Source organism: Petaurus breviceps, unplaced genomic scaffold, assembly GCF_028583685.1.
Source record: "Petaurus breviceps papuanus isolate PSGF00001 unplaced genomic scaffold, PetGlider_PUasm1.0 175, whole genome shotgun sequence".
Classification (NCBI taxonomy): domain Eukaryota; kingdom Metazoa; phylum Chordata; class Mammalia; order Diprotodontia; family Petauridae; genus Petaurus; species Petaurus breviceps.
In genome coordinates this window covers 6267000-6287278 of record NW_027185764.1, presented here as the reverse complement: position 1 = coordinate 6287278, position 20279 = coordinate 6267000, and the positions used below count along the sequence as shown (strand labels likewise).

Here is a 20279-nt window from a genome sequence, read left to right as displayed (position 1 = left end):
TACAATATCATTGTCACTGTGTACAATGTTCTCCTGGTTCTGCTCACTTCACTCTGTATCAGTTCCTCTAAACCTTGCCAGGTTTTTCTGAAAACATCCTGCTTGTCATTTCTTATAGCACAATATCCCTTCACAGTCATACATACTACAACTTCTTCAGCCGTGGACATCCTCCTCAATTTCCAATTCTTTGCCACCACAAAAAGAGCTACTATATTTTTGTGCAAATTTCCCCTTATAGCTAGCATTTCTAATATAATACCGAATAATTGTGGTGAAGGATAAGCCTTTAAAAAACCCTGTAAATCTTGTTTTGTACCACTTGGCTTGTTAAAATTTAATGCTAACAGTGCCCAGCTTGTCTATCTCCCTTTCTGCTCTATTATATTTTAAAAATATTTCACTGCTGCTCTTTTCCTTTTTTTACATCATTCCTAATTTGCAAATCTCTCCTCTTAACCCCTCCATAAAAGCCTTCCTTTGTAAAAATATCTATAATCAAGCAAGACAATTTCACATGTTAGTAGTGTCAGAAAATGTCCCATTCTTCACCTATATTCCACCATCTCTGCCAAGAAAGGAGAAACCAAGGGTGAAATTGAGGCTTTGAAGGCAACGCTATGATTTGGTAGAAAGGGTGCTTGGTTTGGAATCAGAGGACTCCATCTGAATCCCAGCTGTCACCTATTAGCAGTGTGGTCTTGGGCCAGTCATGTCACTTCCATGGGTCAAAGTTTCCTAATCTATAAAATGAGACAATTGGATTAGATGATTTCTAAGGTCCCTCCAACTCTATACTTGGGATCATATACACAGGGATGTGGAAAGAATTGAGAAAAAAGCAAGGTAAAAGTAAACTTTATTAGCTTTGGAGGGGAGGGGGAGGGAGAGGGAGAGGGAGAGAGAGAGAGAGACAGAGAGACAGAGAGAGACAGAGTGTATGTGTGTGTGTGTGTGTGTGTGTGTGTGTGTGTGTTTTAAATTCGGCTTTGACACTCAACTTGGCACTGGAGAGCTGAGGAATTTGCTGGGAGAGCTATAGAAACAAGTCAAAAAAAGAAGCATCAACAAATTCTGGAGCAACAAACAAGAGAATCATGGTAGTAAAGATTCACAGTAGTACTTGTAGAGAATTAGGGGTTAATAAATGTCCTAGAGGGCGGCCAGGTAGCACAGTGAGTAAGAGCAGCACCGGCTCCAGTGTTGAGAAGACCTGGAGATCGAATCCTGGGCTCAGACACTTAGCACCCACCCAGAAACACCTGGCCGTGTAACCTTGAGCAAGTTACTTAACCCCAATCGCTTTAAAAAAATAAAAAATAAATGTCCTAGAAATAGCCTCCAGAGGAAGATTCCCACCCAGTTTGAGGCAAGTGAATAACCCTCACACTTGATGGCTGCCTCTAACTGCAGGAAGGGCTGTCACGTGGAAGGACTAGTGCACTTATTCTGACTGACCCCAAAGTACAGAATTAGGAGGACTAGGCTGAAGTTGCAGAAAGACAGACTGAGGCTCAATGTACGGAAAACTTCCAAACAATGAGAGTAATCTAAGAAGGGGATGGACTATCTTGGGATGTAACCTAAGTTCCCAATCAAAACTGGAAGTCTTCAAGTAGAAGACAGATGATCACAGGTGAGAGATGCTGAAGAAGGGATTACTGTTCTAATATGGATTTGACTAGAGCATTGCTGAGGTCCTTTCTAGCTCCAAAAAAATGTGACAAAGCATTTGCGTGCCTGGGGCAAGGGATGAGAATTCCAGGGTTTTTTTAGAGAATGGTTTATTGGAGAAGGGTGGAGCCAGCATGGCAGTGACAGGAAACAGTGTGGTAGCCTCTCCTCCACAAATTCATCCAAATTTGGGAACTCGGATCAACACAATTACCAACCACAATTCCCGAGGACTCTTGAAGAAACATGTTACCTACTCCCTAACAGACCTGAATGACTCAGAGCACAGAACGACATTCTTTTTTACACATGTTCAATGAGAAATTTTGTTTTGCTTGCTATACATACATTTGTCAGAGGGTTTTTTTTTTCTTGCTTTCTCAGTTTGGAGAAGGGAAAAAAAGTGGAAGAGAGAGAAGGCTGATCTTTGTTTGAAAATAAAATTAAAAAATCATTGTTTATTTGAGCTTTTACTGTCACATGTGTTATTTGAATTATCACAAGTACCTATAAGCCATAAAGAGTGGGGTTTGTTATGTGTTTTTAATATTATCTGGTTTTACTAGATATCAAAATTTAAAAAATATTTTAAAGCATCTCCTGTATCTCTTCCCTCATCCTTGCCCATATCAGTTCGCACAGCTGCCTACCAGGTCACGTCTTGGCTTTGTGACATCCATAGGAGGCAAGGCAACTTATGCAGAAGCCTAGGGCCACAGGAAAGCCAGCTGAGCACTACATCATCTCCTACATCTTTCTCTAGAAGCCACAGAGGAGACCTACAGTCTCGGGAAGAGAACTTTTTCTGAGATGATTCACGGGTAGCTTAAAAGATCAGATCCTTAAAGGGTAAAGGGGCAAAAAAAAAAAATCTTCAATGAGGTCTGGCCCAGAAGAGCTCTCCAAAGAACTAAACCTAGGGGTTCAAATGTTAGTACTCTTTCCTGACCTCCATAGGTTCTTGCACGAGTCCTTTTCTCCTCAGAACCCTGGGCTCCCAGGCCCCACACCTCTGTTTCTTGTTCTATCCAGGAGATGAGGGCAGGTTTGGGGCTGAAAATCCTGGGGTAAGAGAAAATATGTAGTCATCTTCAAGTTCTAAGATCAGAACTCGATGGAAGCTTAAATCCCTGTACTGGCATGAGGGAGTACCCCTACATTTCCTACCCAGAGTCCTTGGCTTCCTCTCTTCCACACAGACAAGAATGCCTTGTCTACTTTAGTTTTGGGTCAGAAGCATGGAGGATGTCATTCATTTAAGAAGCTATTAGGGATATTATAGGAAGAACTAACAACCAATCTGGAGGAAAAATCATCTATGTTAATACTAGCAGTTGTCGATTACATAGTACTTTAAATAAGGTTTATAAAGCAGCAGCTTTTTGGCACAGTGGAAAGAATGCTGGACTTAGAGTCAGGAATATCTGAGTTCAAATTCTGCCTTTGATAATTATTAGCTATATGGCTCTGGGCAAGTCATTTAAACTTTTGGCCTCAGTCTCCCCATCTAAAAAAAGAAGAAAATAACAGCACCTATCTTATATGATGGTTGTGAGGAAATAAATAGGCACCTTGGTGGAACAGTAGATAGAGTACCTGGCTTAAAGTCTGGAAGACCTGAGTTCAAATCCAGATTCAGACACTTACCAGCTGTGTGATCCTAGGCAAGTCACTTAACCCTATTTGTCTCAGTTCCTGGCAAACCACTGCAGTGTCTCTGCCAAGAAAACTACAAATGGGGTAATGAAGAGTTGGATAAGACTTAACAACAACAAAATCAAACTGCGAGTTATCATACTGCTAATATATGACAATAGATAGCAGTTACATAGCCCCTAAATGTTTGCAAAGCACTTGACAAATATCTCCCTTTATCCTCCCAACCCTGGGCACTATCCTAATTTCCTAGATGAGGAAGCTGAGGCTCATCATGATTGATCGACTTAGCTGCACAGCTGGGCGGCTGGAGGTCTGACAAGGCTCATCTAATTCCAAGTCCAGCACTCTTCCCTCTACAGTTTGGAAGTAAACTTCCTGACTCTGACTTCCGAGCTATGTTCCCTGGTTCTGACATGTCACTGACACTCCCCCAAGATGGGCTACCAGTCCTGCACTCCCATCAAGTTCCTATAGAAGAATGGAGCAGAGGAGAACATCGAGAGAGGGATAGCACAGAAATGTAGTCATGTGGACAGATTAATTCAACATAGGCTCCTGAGGAAAACTAAGGAGGAGCTGTCCAATGCTGAATGAAAAAGGGTGATTCAATTCACCATGAAGCATTAGAAGACGAACAGCTAAGGGAAAGATCTAGAAGAAGGCTGAGCATATCTAGAATAAAGAAGTATCAGGGGATTTCTTTGGGCAGAGTCAAAGAGACACAGGCAAGCTGGGCTTAAGGTGGCTTCAAGAAAAACAGTTTTATTCTAAACAATGAGAGAAGCAATAACGTATGTGGGAAAGTGCTGGTATAGACATCATTAGAGTTAGGTTTGGATTCTAGCTCCAGTTCTTACCTACAATTGTGTTCCTGGACAATCCACTTGCTTGAACTTCAATGTCCTCATCTGTAAAATGGGGATAATGCTTCTTCTCACAGGGTTAGTATGAGGAAAATGTTTTGTGAACCTCAATAACTCTACACAAATGAAAAATAGGTATCAACGATAACAAACTTCATGAATGTCTTCTTTCACTGCCTGAATATGTCATGGAGGTGATCTTGGGTTCCTGAAGGCTTGAAAAAACTCATTTCTCACATCAAGAAGTGATGGATTCCTGAAGTAAAGAAGTATTGTTCTTAATATTTATCTGATGGAAAAATTAAACAAAGTAAAGGCTTACCCATAAGTGTTAAGACCTTAAATTTTCCATCTGAACAAAGATGTTCATAGATAAGAGTATGACCTCCAGGTTGAAAAAGTGGTACAGGGTAAGGGGTTAGCACTGGCTGCTTTGTGTCAAAGACAGCTTGGAGTCTGGGGTACAAACAGGAGGGTCTTCTGGACATGGCGAGGCTCTGCAGTGAGGGCTAGAGCCCAGGCAGGGCCAGGACACCTGGGGCACCACCTACCATGACCCAAAGGCCTCACTTCCCCAGGGTTCCCAGGTGCCAGTAGGTCTTCATGACATTCTAATATAGGGTTCTCTGCATGGGTTGCAGCCACTCTAACTCCTCTGGGGAGAAGTACATGGCCACATGGGTGAAGCTCCCGCCCACTGCCCTCAGTCTGGCCTCACTCATCCTCAGCTGTGCCTCTGATCAGCCCCAGCTGGGCCTTCACAACTTCCCTTCCAGGGGAGGGGAGAGTGCACTCAGAAGATCCAGTTGTCCCTGTCCCAGTCCTGGTCCCTGCAGGTACTCAGTGGTCCTGTCACCATGCCTAGGAACAGTGTGAAGCAGAACTGATATTCTGGAGGATGGCTGACTCTAGGATGTTGGCAGGTCAGGGACAGCAGTGAAGCTTCCTGGTGATGGGCTGGACATGACACAGAGGAGTACTCTCTGACTTCACTTCCGTGGGGACACAGATCATCTGGGACACCCTGCCTCAAGGGGATCTTTCCCCTTTGCCCTTCAGGTGACTTGTCGCCCTTATCTAGGTTCCCAAACACTCAGACAGTTTCAACCTACCAACTCCCTCCTTGCCATTTCTTCTGGCAACAGCATCCCCTCCCCTCCCTTTAAAAGGAAAGAGCCTCCCCAGAAGGTGAAAGGAGAGAAGAAAGGAGAAATGTAGAGGAGTGTATGAAGAAATTCAAGATTAGGGGAGGGCCCCCTTCTGAATCCTCACTACTTCATGAACATATTATTAAAAGCCTTCATTCTACTCTCACTCAGACCTAATCTCAAACCCAGAGAAGTCACTCCCCATGCTTTTAGCTAGGGGACTCTAGCTAAACATACAAGTCTTAAATTTTTAGCATAAAAAAAGTATGATTAAGTAGAATGCATGACGCACAGAATGCCGTCCCTTCTCATCTGTCTTTTTCCTGCCCCCACCATTTATTTTGCACATATTCTATATCCTAAGGTGCAATCACCAGACCACTGATACTGTTGAGCTGAGCCATGAGGTGTCCAGGTAGCAGGCTTAGGCCAATGAATTATAAGTGGTGATGAACTTGACTGAATAATTAAATTTCTGTAGCCCGTACACATAATTTCTTATTTTGTGGCCTACCAATGAAAATCTGGTGCCTCTATTTTCTGGGGGAAAGGGAGGAGAAGAAACAGTACGGGAAGGAAGGGAAGTCAAGGACAGATAGGAGGGAGGCAAAAGATATGGACCTGAGTTCAATGGAAGGCAGGCAGAGGAAGAAGAGCAGGGATACAGTTGTTCTCACCCAGCTGGCCTTTGGAGTTGGCACAGGAACTCCCAGATCATCCAGCTTCCTCTTGGTCTCTTAGGATACCAAGACATCAGGGTTTTCTGTCTTCAAATCCTCTTGAGTATCTGCCTGGCTATGGGCCTCTTCAGTCCTTCCTCAGGGCTCATGCCCTCCTCCTGGATGATGTCTGCTAGTGTTGAAAGCCAAGGAAGAAGTCTAAATGACCTTGGGCAGTCCTGCCGAGGTGAGCAGTTCTTTTGCCTCCCCCCAGGACAGTGGATCCACAGGTCTGCTTTCACAGATGACTTCTGGATGAAGAGCTGGGGCGGTGTTGGAACAACTTTAAAAAGCTGCCAGGGAAGTTGTTTTTGTTCTTGTGAGTCTGCTGGTGCTTAGTCTCGCCATAGCTGGCCTTGGAGGAAGGCTTCAGCAAACGCAGGATCCCACTGGATGTCTCATCTGTTTGTGCTTTTCATTCTTGCTTCTGTTGAGAAACAAGGAACCCAGAACTCAAACATTCCATTCTATGACGAGTATTTTTTTCCTGTGGGAAGAAGGAAAAGGTGACAATGAAGTAAATATTTTATCTACCTCCAAAATACAAAGGAACAAACTAGCAATCTCTCACACAGGATTCAATGGCTGATCAATATCTCCCAATCCTCTGCAAGTGCTATGGAGCCAATGGCCTGTTCTCAGACACAGCGTCAACCAGACTCAGACATATGGTCTCCCTCACCCTAGTAGAGCTGTTTCCCACCTAGAAGGGAAGATTCTACCTCTCCTTACAGGCTCCAAGGGACTCTGTAGAGTCCAGTTCAAGGAGAATAGTGTCCTAGTAAACCCTGTAAGAGAAGCTGATGATTCTCTTCCTATATATCACAATTTATAAAGTGTCTCTGGGATTCACCAACACTTTTACTTTTGCTGTTTCCTCAGTCTGGACAGACTTGCAGTCTTTATAGACTGACTAAATCCCTCTTTACCCATATCTCAACCCTCTCAGACAACTCACTTCTTGGCTTTCCATGCTCTACTGAAAACTTTTCCCTCTCTCAAAGTCTTGCACTTAGTCTTCAGCCCTATTTCTCTTGTTCTAAGCTGATGACAGGAGCCTGACAGTGCTCTAGGAAGGAGAACTCTCATGTGGTCATGAGCCTAAAGTCAAGAGAATCCCAGCACCCAATGCTAGTGGCCTAGTCATCCTCTTCCCATGCCCATGAATAATCCTCAGAAGCCTGGTCTCCTCTCACAAATACCTTAAATATAGCTTCTGATCCACAAGATCCCTTCCCCAATGATCCTGAGTTTAGAAGAGGAAATAAGTGCAAACAGTCATTTACTAGCACGCTGCCATGACAGCCTCAGAGACGGCCCTCTGTGCTAGGCACAGGCACCCCTCTTCCTCTGTGTGGACACGGAGATGAGAGGTGAGGACCAAGTATGGGAATTTGAAACCACGTATGACTGCTCACCTCAGAGGTATTCGAGCATTAGCTCAGTGAGAAGGGCCTGCTGAAGCCTCTGTCACAGACAGGGCGGCAGAGTGGCTGTAGTTATGCTCTGCCAGTATGGAACACGAGGAACACAATTTCCCACATACAGGACAGCCATGGGAGCTTGTGGGGACTCTGGGCATTCTGTGTGTGTTGTGACTGGGTGAATGGTTAAGTTTCTGGTTAAAAGAAGGCTGAGAGGCTAAGTCTGAAAGTTTAGAAGTTCTTTTAAAAAGGGTATAGTATAGCAGAGGTTTTGAAATTAGAGCATGGAGCTTGGAAAGGAAAATCAGGGCTGATACTATGGTAGGTACCCAAGTGATGAACAATACGTTGGTTGGTGATAGTGGAATGGAAACCCACACTGGGCACAGGCTGATGGTGGATTAGAGTGAAGGAGTTGATGAAACAGAGACCATGGTCAACATAAGGATAGGGCTGCTCACCCATGTGATTTTGGTGGTGCTTGGCTGGGACTGAAGGCTTAGACAAAGATTTGCCACAGATGGCAGGACCCAGCCTTAGTGAGAAGGGTCAGATGAAATGTTATGGCTTCAGAGCACTGGCAGGATACAATGACCATTTTTTCTCAAAGGTATCTCATTAGGATCCTCAAAACAGCTCCTCCGGACCCCTGCTGCTCAGTTCTCTGAAATGGCCTATTCTCGTAGCAAAAGAATTGCCCTCCCCTTAAATACAGTGGGAATGGCCTCTGGAAACTCAGCCCCTTGAGAACTAAGTTAGGGTTCCCTTGTCTATACCAAAAGTGACACCCAAGCCTCTTCCCGTCCCCCTGCTGGAATGAGGTTCTGTTTCCAGGGAATCCAAAGAACACAATTATTTACCATATGAGTATATTCAGTGCCCACCTCAAAGAGGGGGGGGGGAATGGCATGGAATCTAACCTTGTAAAACTGGGGAAAGTGCTTTCCTTTCCACTGGCACGAGGGTCTTTAAATGATAGAGTGTCACTCAGAGTCCTGTTGAGAGGGAATAATGACCCTAAGGATGAAGTACCAGACAATCTTAATTTAAAGCCTTTAATCTACAAGATCCCTGTGTAGAAAGATTTTGGGGACTTACTAGGGCTCCAAGAGTTTTAGGTGGTCAGAGAATATAATGTGCACTTGACTGCTGCCTCTTTGCAAAAAAGAAAACTCAACTTTTTGAATCCAGGCTCTGTGTAAATTGAGCTTCACTCTAGACCAGTTGCCCAAAAATCTAAATGAAAAAGTTTAACAAATGGAGTGAAAATTACCTCAGGTTCTTTTAATATCTTTCCCACTGTTCCAGAGTAAGGGAATTTGAAGATTTTAAAAATGATTTTGTGGAAACTGTCAGAAACAGTAACAAGTTAATCTAGCTAGAAGATTCAGGCATAGCATAAGGCACAACTCAAAGCACAGCAACATGTGAAGGAACAAGAGGGGCACATTTACTGAAATGTGACCCAAAGGACTTGAAAATTCTTCTGGGAATCTTTGGGTAATGTGTATTGAAATAGTTCCCTAGGGGATGGAGAGACAGAGAGGGCTGGATGAAAAGGTAGACGTCATGGGCACAAATGTGGCCCATTAAGTTCCTCATTTGTTAAAGTAGATGCATTTGTATTACCAACCTTACAGATCTGTTATAAGAATCAAAAAGATGCTGTCTATATGAATATGTTTAGAAAAAACTAAAACATTTGTATAAATATAAAAATCAGCTATGATCCTAACCTAGGATCTATACACATGTGATGCTGTATTTTTGTATGATAAGGTACATTTGAATTGTACTGGTACTTTCAGAAAAATCACTAATTCTGGGTTAGGGCATTCAGTGTTAACATGAACATTTTGAGGAGCTGTGTGACTATAAGAGCAGTTCAGTCCTTCTAGGAGGTGCTGGTAAGCTCAGGTCAAATGGTAACTAGGCTTGTACCCTGGAAACCTGTAACATGGGGGACTGTAGTCAGAAGCCTGAAGTCTGGGGGAGAGAATCTTACTAGTGGAGATGTAGTAGTGAGGATCCGGAAAGATGCACCCGGGCTGGCAAGGGGCTTGGGAGACAGGGCACATCCAGGGAGCAGGTCCTGGTGGCAGCTCTCCAGCTTCTTCTTGCCACATGTCTTGATCTAGCCGATCTGGGTCCAACCAGGAGGTGAGAGCTGACTTAAAGACTGGAAACCCTGGGGAGACAAGAAAGCACTATCCATGAACGCTTTTTTTGGCCTCCAAGTCCTAAGGTTGAAAGTTTCTCCTACCGTGAACCCATCCATGCTGGCGGGTATACTGCATTCCCGAGGTCAAGAAGAGACCGATCACCCTTTCTTCTAGATCACAGGGTCTTAAGCTGGAATTTGTAAACTTAAAACATTTTTTTACAACTTTGATTTGAGAAACAGAATTAGTTTCCTTTGTACCCCTTTGTTTTTATTTTATGAATTTAAAAACATTCTTCTGAGAAGAGGCTCATAAGGGTCTAAAGACCCCAAAAAGGTTAAGAGCCCCTGCTGTCCTTCCCTCCCTCCCCCCCATTAAGCCGCGCCTCAAAGAGCGCGTCTCCTGCCAACTCCCGAGCCCTCCCCGCCCCCGCGCGGCCGCGCCCCTCACCCAGCGCGCCCAGGTGGCCGTAGGTCTCCCGAATGACGTCCCGGTACAGGGCCCTCTGCGCGGGGCGCAGCCGTCCCCACTCCTCCGGGGAGAAGTACACGGCCACATCGGCGAAGCTCACGGGGCCCCCGGCCCAGCTTCTCGCGCCGACAGCCCGAAACCCTTCCACCGCCGCAGTCCCGCGCTCCCCCGCATAACACAACGCCAGCGCCCACGCCCAGTCGCCCCAGCAGGCACGTGTGCGATCTTTTCCTTGGAACACCTTCCACTCCTTAAGCTGAAGCCCCGCCCGTTACGGGCCACGCCCACTTTTCAGAGTTAAGCTCTCTTGAGCTCTGGCTTTTTCCTTCGGGCACTTTCGTGTGTCCTGGACTCGGAAGCCGAGGGCTTAGAGAAGCCCCGCCTTCTCCGGCGAGGAGAGGAGCAGAGGGGACCGGAAGTAGCTTCTTGTGGGGCTCTTCTAGGACTCAGGGAGTTGAAGCCGCTCAGTGGTGCTAACTCAATGGCTGTTGGGACGTGGGGGCAACCGAACCGGAAGATTCCTTTAGACTATTTGGCTCTGCCTTAGCTTCGCCACCTCCATCCCCACCCCCGAAGAAGCTTTCTTAACAGCTTCTCTTTATCGCTCTCTTAGAAGATGACGCCAATTTGGCCTCTCTGGCCCTCTTAGCACGTTCCTCTTTGCCCTCAAGCACGATGGCGAAGGTTTTGGCTTCTTGCCCATAGGGAAGATGGCCGCAGCGGCGGCTTCACGCCCTTTTTTACCACCCCGGAAGACTGTACCCGGCGATTGGGCGGCGCCCGTCGGCCCAGGGAAGAAGGTGTACGGCGGTTGGGCCGGGTCAGGAAGGGCAGGTTTTAAAGGAGCCGGAGGTGGGAACAGTCCGAGAACCGGGATCAGCGGGAGGCGGCGGTGAGCGGCCGGCTGAGGGATGGGCGAAGGGGAGGGAAACGGGGCGGGGAGAGAAAGAGAAAGAGAGCAAGAGCGAGCGAACGGCGGGGAGGGATGAAGGGAGGGAAGCCGACCCATGCTCTCCCCCGCGGGGAAGAGAGCCCGGTGGGTTATTGATCCAGGGTGGGCGGGACGTTCTTGGGATTTTATGGGTCGGGGATCGGTTTGACACTAGATCCCGAGGGATCTTCGGAGGGAGATCGCTGGGGAGATCTGGTAGTAGGGGATTTCTGGCAACATCTGGTGGAAAGAAGATATCCAGGTTGGGCGTTAGGAGAGGGCGCTTATTCGTCCGGTGGATTTCTGACTTAGTGAGGCTGGAGGACTGATTGTTCAGGGATCTGGCAAGGCTGAAAGTCCACTTGTGGGAGACCTGGTGGGAAGAACTTGAAAAACTTGTGAGGGTGAAAGCTCTTGAATCAGTCTGAGGGGAGGAAAATAGTTGCAATTCGCCGAAGAGGAGGAGAGTCACCGAGGGAAGCTATTTCAAAGAACATTCTCCTCCCACCCCTGTGAAGGGAGCTTTTGAGGGCTCTTAGGAGAAGGTGCAGGATCGGAGGCACAAATTGGTGGTACAGAGACTTGTAGGATTTTTCTAAGAGATGGTTGGGCGGGCTCCCCCAAGGACCCGGTGGGAGAGAGGAAGGACTGTTGGGAGAATCTTTGAGTCTCCAGAAAAAGATCTATGTAAGGATCCAAGCAGTTGTGAAAGAGTAATTCTTCACTGGGCTTGAGGAAACAGGTAAATCTTTTCAAGGTTTCCAGGGAGGAAAAGATTTTAGGGGATTTCCTGAGGAATTAGTGGGATGTAGTTTGTAATGGACTCCTTCAAGGAGATGGGTATTAACAGTATTCTGGGAGTGAAGGAATTCTCCAGGAAAGATTAAAAGTATTTTTTTATGCCTAGCAAAGAGGGTGCCATGTTGGGGACAGCCCTAGAAGACGGGCTGACCCTTACTCCCCTCCCCCCTACCCCAGGCTGCAGCCAGGGGTTAAACCTGGGACCCTTCAGGGACTCCCTGAAGCTATCGCTATCCCTATGGACTTGCCCCAAGATTCCAGGTGAGAGCGTGGCCCCTGGCCTCCCTCTAGATCTTCATCCTTCTTCCTCAGGGAAGAGCCTCAGTCCCCCTGTAGGGTAGTGGGAGCCTGGGGGTGGTAGTTCTGGGGCATTGTGGGATATATTTCCTTTCTGACCTATCAACACTCTTACCAGGCAAAGGGTATATGAATGGAGCTAATTAAGCACTCCTTTGGGGGAGCCATATACACACACACTTTCCTCTTTTCTCCTCCACCCCCTTAACCCCTCAGTCAGCCTTCCCTCAACCGGGGACCGTTGGTCAGAGCACCATGGGGAACAAGAACTCGGAAGCGGCCAAGGCTGCAGCAGCAGCTTGGAGAACCCAGGCTGAACCCCAGGGTGGCGGGGAATCCATCAGCCCTGGAGAAGGCTTCTCAGCGGGTCCTCACTGTGGTGCTGGAGGATGTCATTGCCGCCAGAGTGGTGAGTCCTCAAAGAGGGAAGGGCCCAGATCCTGCCCCACCCCCACCATGGGCTTCAATCCTTAGTACATTTAGGAGCCTCTGGGTGGCCCAGAGGAGAGTGCACCTGCCCTGGAGTCAGGACCTAAGTCAAATCCAGCCTCAGACACTTGTAGCTGTGTGACTCTGGGCAAGTCACTTAACCCAGATTGCCTCCCCACCAAAATGCTTAGCATGCTTGTCTGGTATGTAATACTTCTAGGAATAGCTTCCTGGCAGAGACTATATGGTAATGTCAGTGATGGGTCCAAGAGCGCTGCTGCATATATTCCAGGGTTGTTTATCCTGTACTAGAAGGAGTTAGCTGATCAGGCTGCATTCTGAACATGTGCTTCTTTCTTTTCTTTCCTTCTCCTTTTATTTGACCTTCTATTCTTAAATGCTGGCCTTTTTGGAATTGGTATCATCATTGTTTGTTTACTGCTGTCCACAAAATGGTCCCTCTTTGTGTCTACCAGAAGTCAGTGCTTCTGGACAGCTAATTTCCCTCAGTGCCCTTGATCTCAGCCTAGCTTTTTTCCATTTTGACACCTTTCTTTCCTTTCCACTGACTTTCTTTTAGTCCCAAGAGATGCTGCCTGAAGTGTCCTCAGCTACACCACGTCGGAGCAGTAGACTAGAATCCAGCCGCTCCCAGCCTTCTATCTCTCCACTGCAGTCCTCCTGGGGCCCTCAGTCAAGGTAAGTGGGGCCATTGAAGGGGGTAGAATCTGTGGTGGGAGAAGACCAGTCTAGATTTACCTGACTCTTTTTTCTTCCTTCCCTTCCCTTATAGACCTCCTGACTGGTCTACCTTGTGTCGGGAGCCACTGACTCGAGCTCCAAAGCGTATGGGACTCCAGAGGAGGAGGCCACCACAACTGGGAACATCCAGGCGGGGGGCTGAGGAGAACCCTTCACACCAAGACAAACCCTCCCAGCCAACCCTGCTTGTGATGTTGGAGGACATCAAGAATCCTCCATCTCCAGTGAAGGCCCAGGAGCTGCTGGTGAGGATCCCAAGAAAGGAACAGAGAGAAGGCAGGGACACCAGGGTATTAAATCAGTCAAGTCTGTTTTGAGCTCTTCTTTGTGGTCAACCCTGTGACAGGTGTTCTGGGGAATATGGAAGAAATATACCCTCCTTCCCTCCAGCTGATTACACTTTAAATAGTACAAAATAGAACAGCTTACCTGCTAAATTGTATGTTCCTGCCTGTAAAATCATAGAAGCTCAGAAAAGGGTGAGAGCAATGTGAACTAGAGTATTTGGGGTAAGCTTCATGGAGGAGTTGAGGTGTGAGCTTGGCCTTGAAGGATGAATAGGTTTAAATAAGCTGAAAGAAGAATGGAGGACTTTCTAGTTAGGAGAAAGAGCATGAAGGAAGAAACGGGGGTCACTGTTAAGAGGGGAGGTTAGGGATAAGGGAGAACTGGTATCAATAACCTTAAGTTTTAGAAAGGTAGCAGGCAACGATTAAGTGTTAATGGAGGCCAAAGGGGTCTCCCTGTGTGGCTCCCCTCCCTGTGAGTTCTGTTCCGCTTATCCCCAGGGCTTCAACAATGAGACTGAAGACCCAGGGATCTCAGCATGCAGGTGAGGGGCCTGGGTCAGCTGGGACTATCCCAGAAGTCAGCCAGGCATTTTCCCACTGACCTGCAACATTTTCTGGGGAGGCAACTCCAGTGGCAGAATGCCCTGGAAACTTGGCTTTAAGCAGGGGGGAGTGGTTTGGTTTTAGTGTGGCAGGGGGACAGGAATGCTTGCTGTGGCTTTTAGCATCTATCTCCTTTCTGAGTGGGTACAGCCTAAAGTGGGGTTCCCTTCCTGAGTTTCCTTTTCCCTTCTTGCCTCTTCTTAATGTCCCCTGAAACCCAATGTGGTGGATTACAGGAAGGCATCTTTTGGGATTCTCTTTCTCCTACTTCCATGCCTATCCCCATCCACTTTTTAAAGGTGACCCTTCCTGGTCTGTCATTAGGAAGAGATGAGTCTCTGGAGAGAGAGACAGGCTCTGATTGGATGAGTTGGTATAACTGGGAATTTCATCCAGCATTGCTTTTTATTCCTCCCCCCACCCCCATGCCCCTCACCCCAAACCAATACTATCTGCCCCTCTCTTTCCCCTAGAGTTGATCATATGACAGCTATTCACCAATCAATGTCTTCCTCTATGGACTTGGATTCAGTGTTTCGGCAGGCCTCTCCTGTGGACCATTCTGAATGCATTTTGCCAGGTAGGTGGGGCACTGAACCCCCTGGCCTATCTTTCTGGAGGGTGGTTGGTAAGGGTTGAAAGGAGGTGGCATAGGATTTTATAGCATATACATCTTGGCTCTTGAAGGGGGTAAGTAAAGTCTCTAGAAACATAGGAGAAGACTGTTCATTGAAAATGTCAAGAAAAGTAGCTTAAAGGTGGCTTAGAGGTGTTTAGCTTTCTGGGTTGGAACTTCTTTCCTTAATGGCTAAGTCTACTTATAGGGCTAGTTCTTGGTCAGGAACCCATATTAGTCTTCTCCCCCCCCCCTTCACCTTCCTTTTCTCTTTCTCCTATACAGGCTCAGAGCCAGAGACCCCATCTCCTCCACCCTCCAGCCTCTTGCGGCCACGCCTGAGCCCTTGGGGCCTGGCACCACTCTTCCGCTCTGTCCGCTCTAAGCTGGAGAGCTTTGCTGACATCTTCCTCACCCCAACCAAAACCCCCCAGGCCCCACCCACAAGCCCCACATCCCCAGACTCACCCATGAAGTTGGAGCTGAAGATTGCCATCTCTGAAGCCCCCGAGTCTGGTCGAGTTCGGGTAGAGGAGGGGGAGGGGCCTGTAAGCCCTCGACCCCCCATCCGTCAGTGGAGGGCCCAGGATCCTGGCCTCCCTGCTGCCCCTAGGCCTCCTCTGGGACGAAGCCACTCCTGCCCAGACCTGGGACCCCCTGGGGAAGAGGGATGCTCGTGGTCAGCCTTCCCTCCATATCCAAATAGGCCTCGACCCAGAAGGCACACAGTTGGGGGTGGGGAGCTGGCCCGGGCCCCACCACCTGCCAGGCCTTGCCTTCGAAAAGAAGTTTTTCCCTTGGGAGGGTCAGGTGCACCCCCGACCATTGTCACCACCTGCTCTCCAGTTGCTTCTACTTCCTCCCCTTTCTCGGACCTGCCAGAATCCAGGTAACCCACCCTGTGACTCCGGCTGCTGACTGATCCCTTCTCTAGATTCTTGTTTATTCTTTCTCCCCTTCCTGGGGCAGGATCTAGGGTAGATACGGGTTTATAAGCCCGGCTGTGCCCTTTGTTTTCCTAGGGTTTGCTCCTCAGAAGGGGCGGAGCAACAACAAGCAGAGCACTTGGTGCTGTCCGACTCTGAGACCAAGGTAGAGCCACTCGGGAGGGACTTGGGGAGGCTTTGAACTGTGGGGCTGGGGCAGACCTCATGACCTGTCCCCTCCCTTCCTCCTGCTGGCAGGCTGTGGGAAAGGTCTCCTGCTTTAGGATCCGCAGGACACCCTCCAGGACTCAGCCCAACCTCACTCCCATGGGGCTGCCTCGGCCAATCAGGTGAGAGGCTCTGTTATGGCCACACCCATTGCCCTTATATAGAGGTACTATATGATTTTACTATCTGCTGTGGGTGTGGCCTCTTCTCACTGTGGGAAGCCCTAATACTACAGCATTCTCAATTTGGGTTAATTTTTCACTTATCTTCTTGCTAGGACATTGGGAAAGCCCATTTATACCAGGCCTGTTTTTATTTCTGAGGCCCTGAAGTTGAGTTTGGCTTTTCAGTGTACCCTGCCAAAGGGAGTTACCTTTTTTTTGTTGTTGTTAGGAACTCTCCAATAACAAAAATTAAAAAAAAGTATTTAACAATGACTTTTAAGATGAGGGAGAGGAAATCTGTATTATCACTATTGACCATTGTCACTTTTAATGGATCCATAACAATAATTCCAGCTTTTAAGTCATTTGCAAACATTAATGTCTTTCACCATTAATGTCTTTAGTAATTTTGTCAGGAATTAGGTTGAGCAGATTTTCTGCTTCCTGCCCTTTTTGACCCACAGGTTGAATAAGAAGGAGTTCAGTCTTGAGGAAATTTACACCAACAAGAATTATCGGTCCCCTACAGCCAAACGGTGAGTGGACTAGAGGAATAGGGGAAAGGTTGGGAAAAAGTGTAACATTTAAGGCATAGATGATGGGACTGTAGCAACAAGGAGAGGGTATCAAAAAGGTTAGACAGGAGATAACTAACAGTGTGAAAAGTTATGGATTGGAGTCCTTCCCTCTGCCACTTATGAGCAGGATGGCATTAGGCAAGTCATTGAGGCTCCCTGAGGCTAAGTTTTCTCACCTGTAAAATGAGGGTGTTGGACTAGTTGGTCTCTAAGGCCCCTTCCAGGTCTGCTGTTGTGATTCTAGAGGACACTAACTTGCCTCTGGGTGCTCTAGGTCCTTTGAGACTATATTTGAAGAGCCAAGAGAGCGGAATGGAACCCTGGTCTTCACAAGTTCCCGGAAGCTTCGAAGAGCAGTGGAATTCCGAGACTGCAGCCGCCCTCGGCATCGAAGGCCTTCCAGGGCAGTTCGACCTGCCCCAGGCAGAGCCCCTACCCCTGACCTCGGACCTTTGCTGCAGCAGAGGCTGGAGGAACTAGATGCCCTGCTGTTGCAAGAGGAAGAGGAGCCAGGCAAGGGTTAGGAGCTTTAGTTTTTATGTCCACCAGCTTGTCCGTCCAGCCATGGAAACTGGGCCCTGTCCTTGGGAGGAGGGGTCCTGGAGAGGGGTGTTCAGTCAGAAGACTGTTTTTCTCCCTGATGTTAGTAAAGTTTTGCATATGGTTATTTTGTCCCTTTGTGATTCCCCCACCCCTCAGATCACAGTTTCTTATTTAGAGCTGGGAGGAGTCCTTGAAAAGTTACCTAGTCCAGCCATCCCCCTCACTGTACAGATGAGGGATTGAGGCCAAGGGAATTTAAGTGACTTAGTTACTTTGTGGCCAAGCCTGGGATTTGAAATGGGGAGGACGTTCTGGTGAAGAGAACGATGTAACCGAGTAATCAGAGACCTGGAGTTGAGAAGGTGTGAGATGCTTGAAGACCTTTTGAGTAGCTTGTTTCCTGGAAGCTGCCACCTTTCTTCTACCAGGAAAGTCGCCTAGCAAGCAGTGTCTCCAGGGGGTTTCTGCAGACTGAATTAAAGGGCACATTGACGTAGCACTTGGTAGGACTGACGGAACACCCAGCCCTGGTCTACAGCTCTGGAAACGGGCCAGAAAGTGACTTGGGCCCCGCGGGCGTCCCAAGCACCAGGCGTTTATCGGCTCAGAGCCTTGGCCTGGCGGGGTCTCCCAGGAGGCGGAGAGAGGTTCCGGCCCGGCCGAGGTGGACTCCGAGCTTCCTGCCCACTCCCCGGTGAACACTCGGAACGGCGGGCCTGGGAAGGTCTACGGCCGCTTCGGCCAGACGGCTGTTGTGTCTCCTCCCCGCAGCCCAGCCGGGAGCACGAGGCCGCGTTCAAAGACCCCCTAGCCCCCACCCCAGCACCATAGAAAACTGGGCTGCACCTGGGAGCCCCAGTGCTTGGACTAGGCTGGACGGAGGTGGGGCGAAGAAAGTGCGCATGTGAGATGTGGGGAAGAAACTACCCTGAGGAGAGGGGCGCGGAGGAGGCGAACTTGGTTCGGCCCGCGTTCACGCGCTAAGAATTAGCCAACCGATTTGGGCGGCGTGCGCGCGCCACCTCCCAGCTACGCAGACCTCCGTCACCCGGGCCGCTCAATCAGAGAGCAGCAGGAAGGGGCGGGGGAGTCGGGGGACCGGGACCAGAAATACGTCAGACTAATCAGCATTCGGGAAGAGGAAAGGGGTGGGGCCAGCTCCTCACACGATCCAATTACTTTTTCTTGGGCTACTGATCTCCGCCCAGACTCTCCTATTACGAACACCGTCTTGGCCTATCAACGATCGAGTCATTCGAAGGGGAGGGAAAAGAGGAGGAGAAGGAGAAGGAGACGGAGAGAGAGGAGGGGCGGGGGAGGGGAAGAGAAGAAGGGAGAACCTAAAGACAACGGGAGAGCGCGACCAGCACCCCTGCCCTCTCAACGGCCGCTCCCAGGCCCTTAAAGGGGCAAGTCAGGGAGAGAAGAAGGAAGAAAAGGGAAGAAGGAAGGACTTTTTATGTCGGCGGAAAGCAAAGCCATTCCCCATCACCATTGCCTCACATCCGGGGATTTGGGGGCTGCCCCTTCAGCCCCGCCCCCCCCTCACGCCTTTCATGGCGACCGGAGGAGGAGGCTGGAGAAACTGGGCTCTGAGGAGGCCCCTTTAAATTTTCTTAAAGGGGAGGTTGCTGCACTCGGAGGACACCGACGTTTGTCTTAAAGGGGAAGCTGCCGGACCAGAGCTGCCAAATCACGGACTGGGCCGTCGGAAAGACTAGGGAGAAAAGTGGCTTCTCATCTCCACCTTCCTCCCCCAGGCCTTTTAAATTCGGTTTCAAGGGGAAGTTGACGCATGTGAAGGACTGTAAATTAACTCATTCCCTTAAAGGGGTCGCTCGTGTCACTAGGACCTTAAAGTCTTGAAATTAGCCGTCTTCGTAATCTGGAAGGTCTTAAATCCTTTTAAAGGCTGGGCCTGCGTCTGTCTTAGAGCTTTCGTGCCGTTTTGAAAGGTTTGAACCTTGCTTTTCCTCAGGAGGACTTGAAAACCAGCCCTCCCAGGGGGAAGTCCGCTGTTCCCGGAGAAGCACAAGGCTTTCTTAAAGGGGCTGCTGCTGTTGCTGGCAAACTTCAAAGTCTTTTTAAAGGGGTGGTTTCCCCCTTCTCCCTCAGGAGGACCTTAAGCCCCTTTTAAAGGGGTGACCTACACCGCCCGGAGGACTCTGAGCCCGTTCTTAAAGGGGTGGTGCCGGCTCCCATCTTCCTCAGGACTTTCGGCTCCCTCTTTAAAGGGGCGGCCCCCAGCTTTTCGCCGGGAGGACTGTAAACCCCGCCTTAAAGGGGAGGCTGTGGCCCTCTCTTCCTCTTCCTCCTCCTCCTCCTCCTCCTCCTCCTGCTCCGTCTGTAGCCCCCGGGGTTCCGGGCTTGAGGGGTGGCTCCGGTTGCTCCCGGATGCGGGGCTGAGGGCGGTCACCATGGAGACCGCGGCGGCCCCGGCCCCGGCCCCCGGCCCGCCGGGCTGGGGCGGCGAGGGCGCCTCTCAGCCGCGGCGGCAGCGACGGTGCTCGCGGCGGGACCGGGAGCGGCGGCGCCGGGGCGGGGGGCGGCGGGCGGCAGCCGGGGACGCGCCGCGGACGCTGCTGGGGGCGGCCTCGGCGCTGCTGCCTTCGTCGTCGTCGTCGTCCTCGCCCCCGCCCCCGCCGCCTCCGCCGCCGCCGCCGCCCCCGGCCCGGCCGTGGTCGTCCGCCTCCTCCGGGGAGCGAGGCAGCCCCCGGGGAAAGAGGCGTCGGCGCCGGCCCCCCCGGCCCCGGGGCAGGAAGCGGCCCCCCGGCTCGGGCAGCCGAGGGGAGGAGGAGGACGACGACGAAGAGGAGGAGGGGGAGGAGGAGGAGGAGGAGGAGGAGGAGGACCTCATCGATGGTTTCGCCATCGCCAGCTTCGCCAGCCTTGAGGCCCTGCAGGTGAGGCCTCGGCGGGCCCGGACCCGGGCCGGGGGGGGGGGGCGGGGGGGGGAAAGGGGGGAGGACAGCCGGGCAGGGGGGAGGGGGG

General features: G+C 49.6%; 2 protein-coding genes and 1 long non-coding RNA gene across 11 annotated transcripts in view; 2 read left to right on the top strand and 1 right to left on the bottom strand.

Annotated features, from left to right (window-relative positions):
• Window positions 1–763: 763 nt before the first annotated feature.
• LOC138158596 (uncharacterized) lies at window positions 764–10436 on the bottom strand. 3 transcript variants are annotated; one of them, XR_011167682.1, is made up of 5 exons: window positions 10100–10436; window positions 9493–9675; window positions 6022–6550; window positions 4191–4452; window positions 764–2736 (listed from the first exon to the last, which is right to left on the bottom strand). It is a non-coding gene; the product is annotated as an uncharacterized lncRNA (long non-coding RNA). The 3 variants fall into 3 exon arrangements; XR_011167681.1 differs by lacking the exon at window positions 764–2736 and adding an exon at window positions 2769–3403; XR_011167680.1 differs by lacking the exon at window positions 764–2736 and having other exon boundaries at window positions 4070–4452; window positions 10100–10428.
• Window positions 10437–10548: 112 nt separating this feature from the next.
• Window positions 10549–17412, top strand: PRR14 (proline rich 14). Of its 7 annotated transcripts, none has more exons than XM_069084668.1 (12): window positions 10549–11012; window positions 11964–12113; window positions 12366–12558; window positions 13159–13277; window positions 13372–13585; window positions 14129–14172; window positions 14707–14813; window positions 15135–15738; window positions 15872–15941; window positions 16034–16125; window positions 16632–16703; window positions 17020–17412. In XM_069084668.1, the coding sequence occupies exons 1-12, from the start codon at window positions 10831–10833 to the stop codon at window positions 17267–17269; spliced, it is 2097 nt and encodes a 698-aa protein (XP_068940769.1). In that variant the 5' UTR covers window positions 10549–10830; the 3' UTR covers window positions 17270–17412. The 7 variants fall into 7 exon arrangements, with proteins under 7 accessions (XP_068940769.1, XP_068940770.1, XP_068940771.1 ...); XM_069084669.1 differs by having other exon boundaries at window positions 10551–11012; window positions 12030–12113; XM_069084673.1 differs by having other exon boundaries at window positions 10879–11012; window positions 11959–12113.
• Window positions 17413–18519: 1107 nt separating this feature from the next.
• The window catches only part of FBRS (fibrosin), a 13036-nt gene continuing 11276 nt past the window's right edge, over window positions 18520–20279 (top strand). The window contains 1 exon segment of the mRNA XM_069084666.1: window positions 18520–20191. Coding sequence (XP_068940767.1) covers window positions 19706–20191 — 486 coding nt within the window. The 5' untranslated portion in view covers window positions 18520–19705.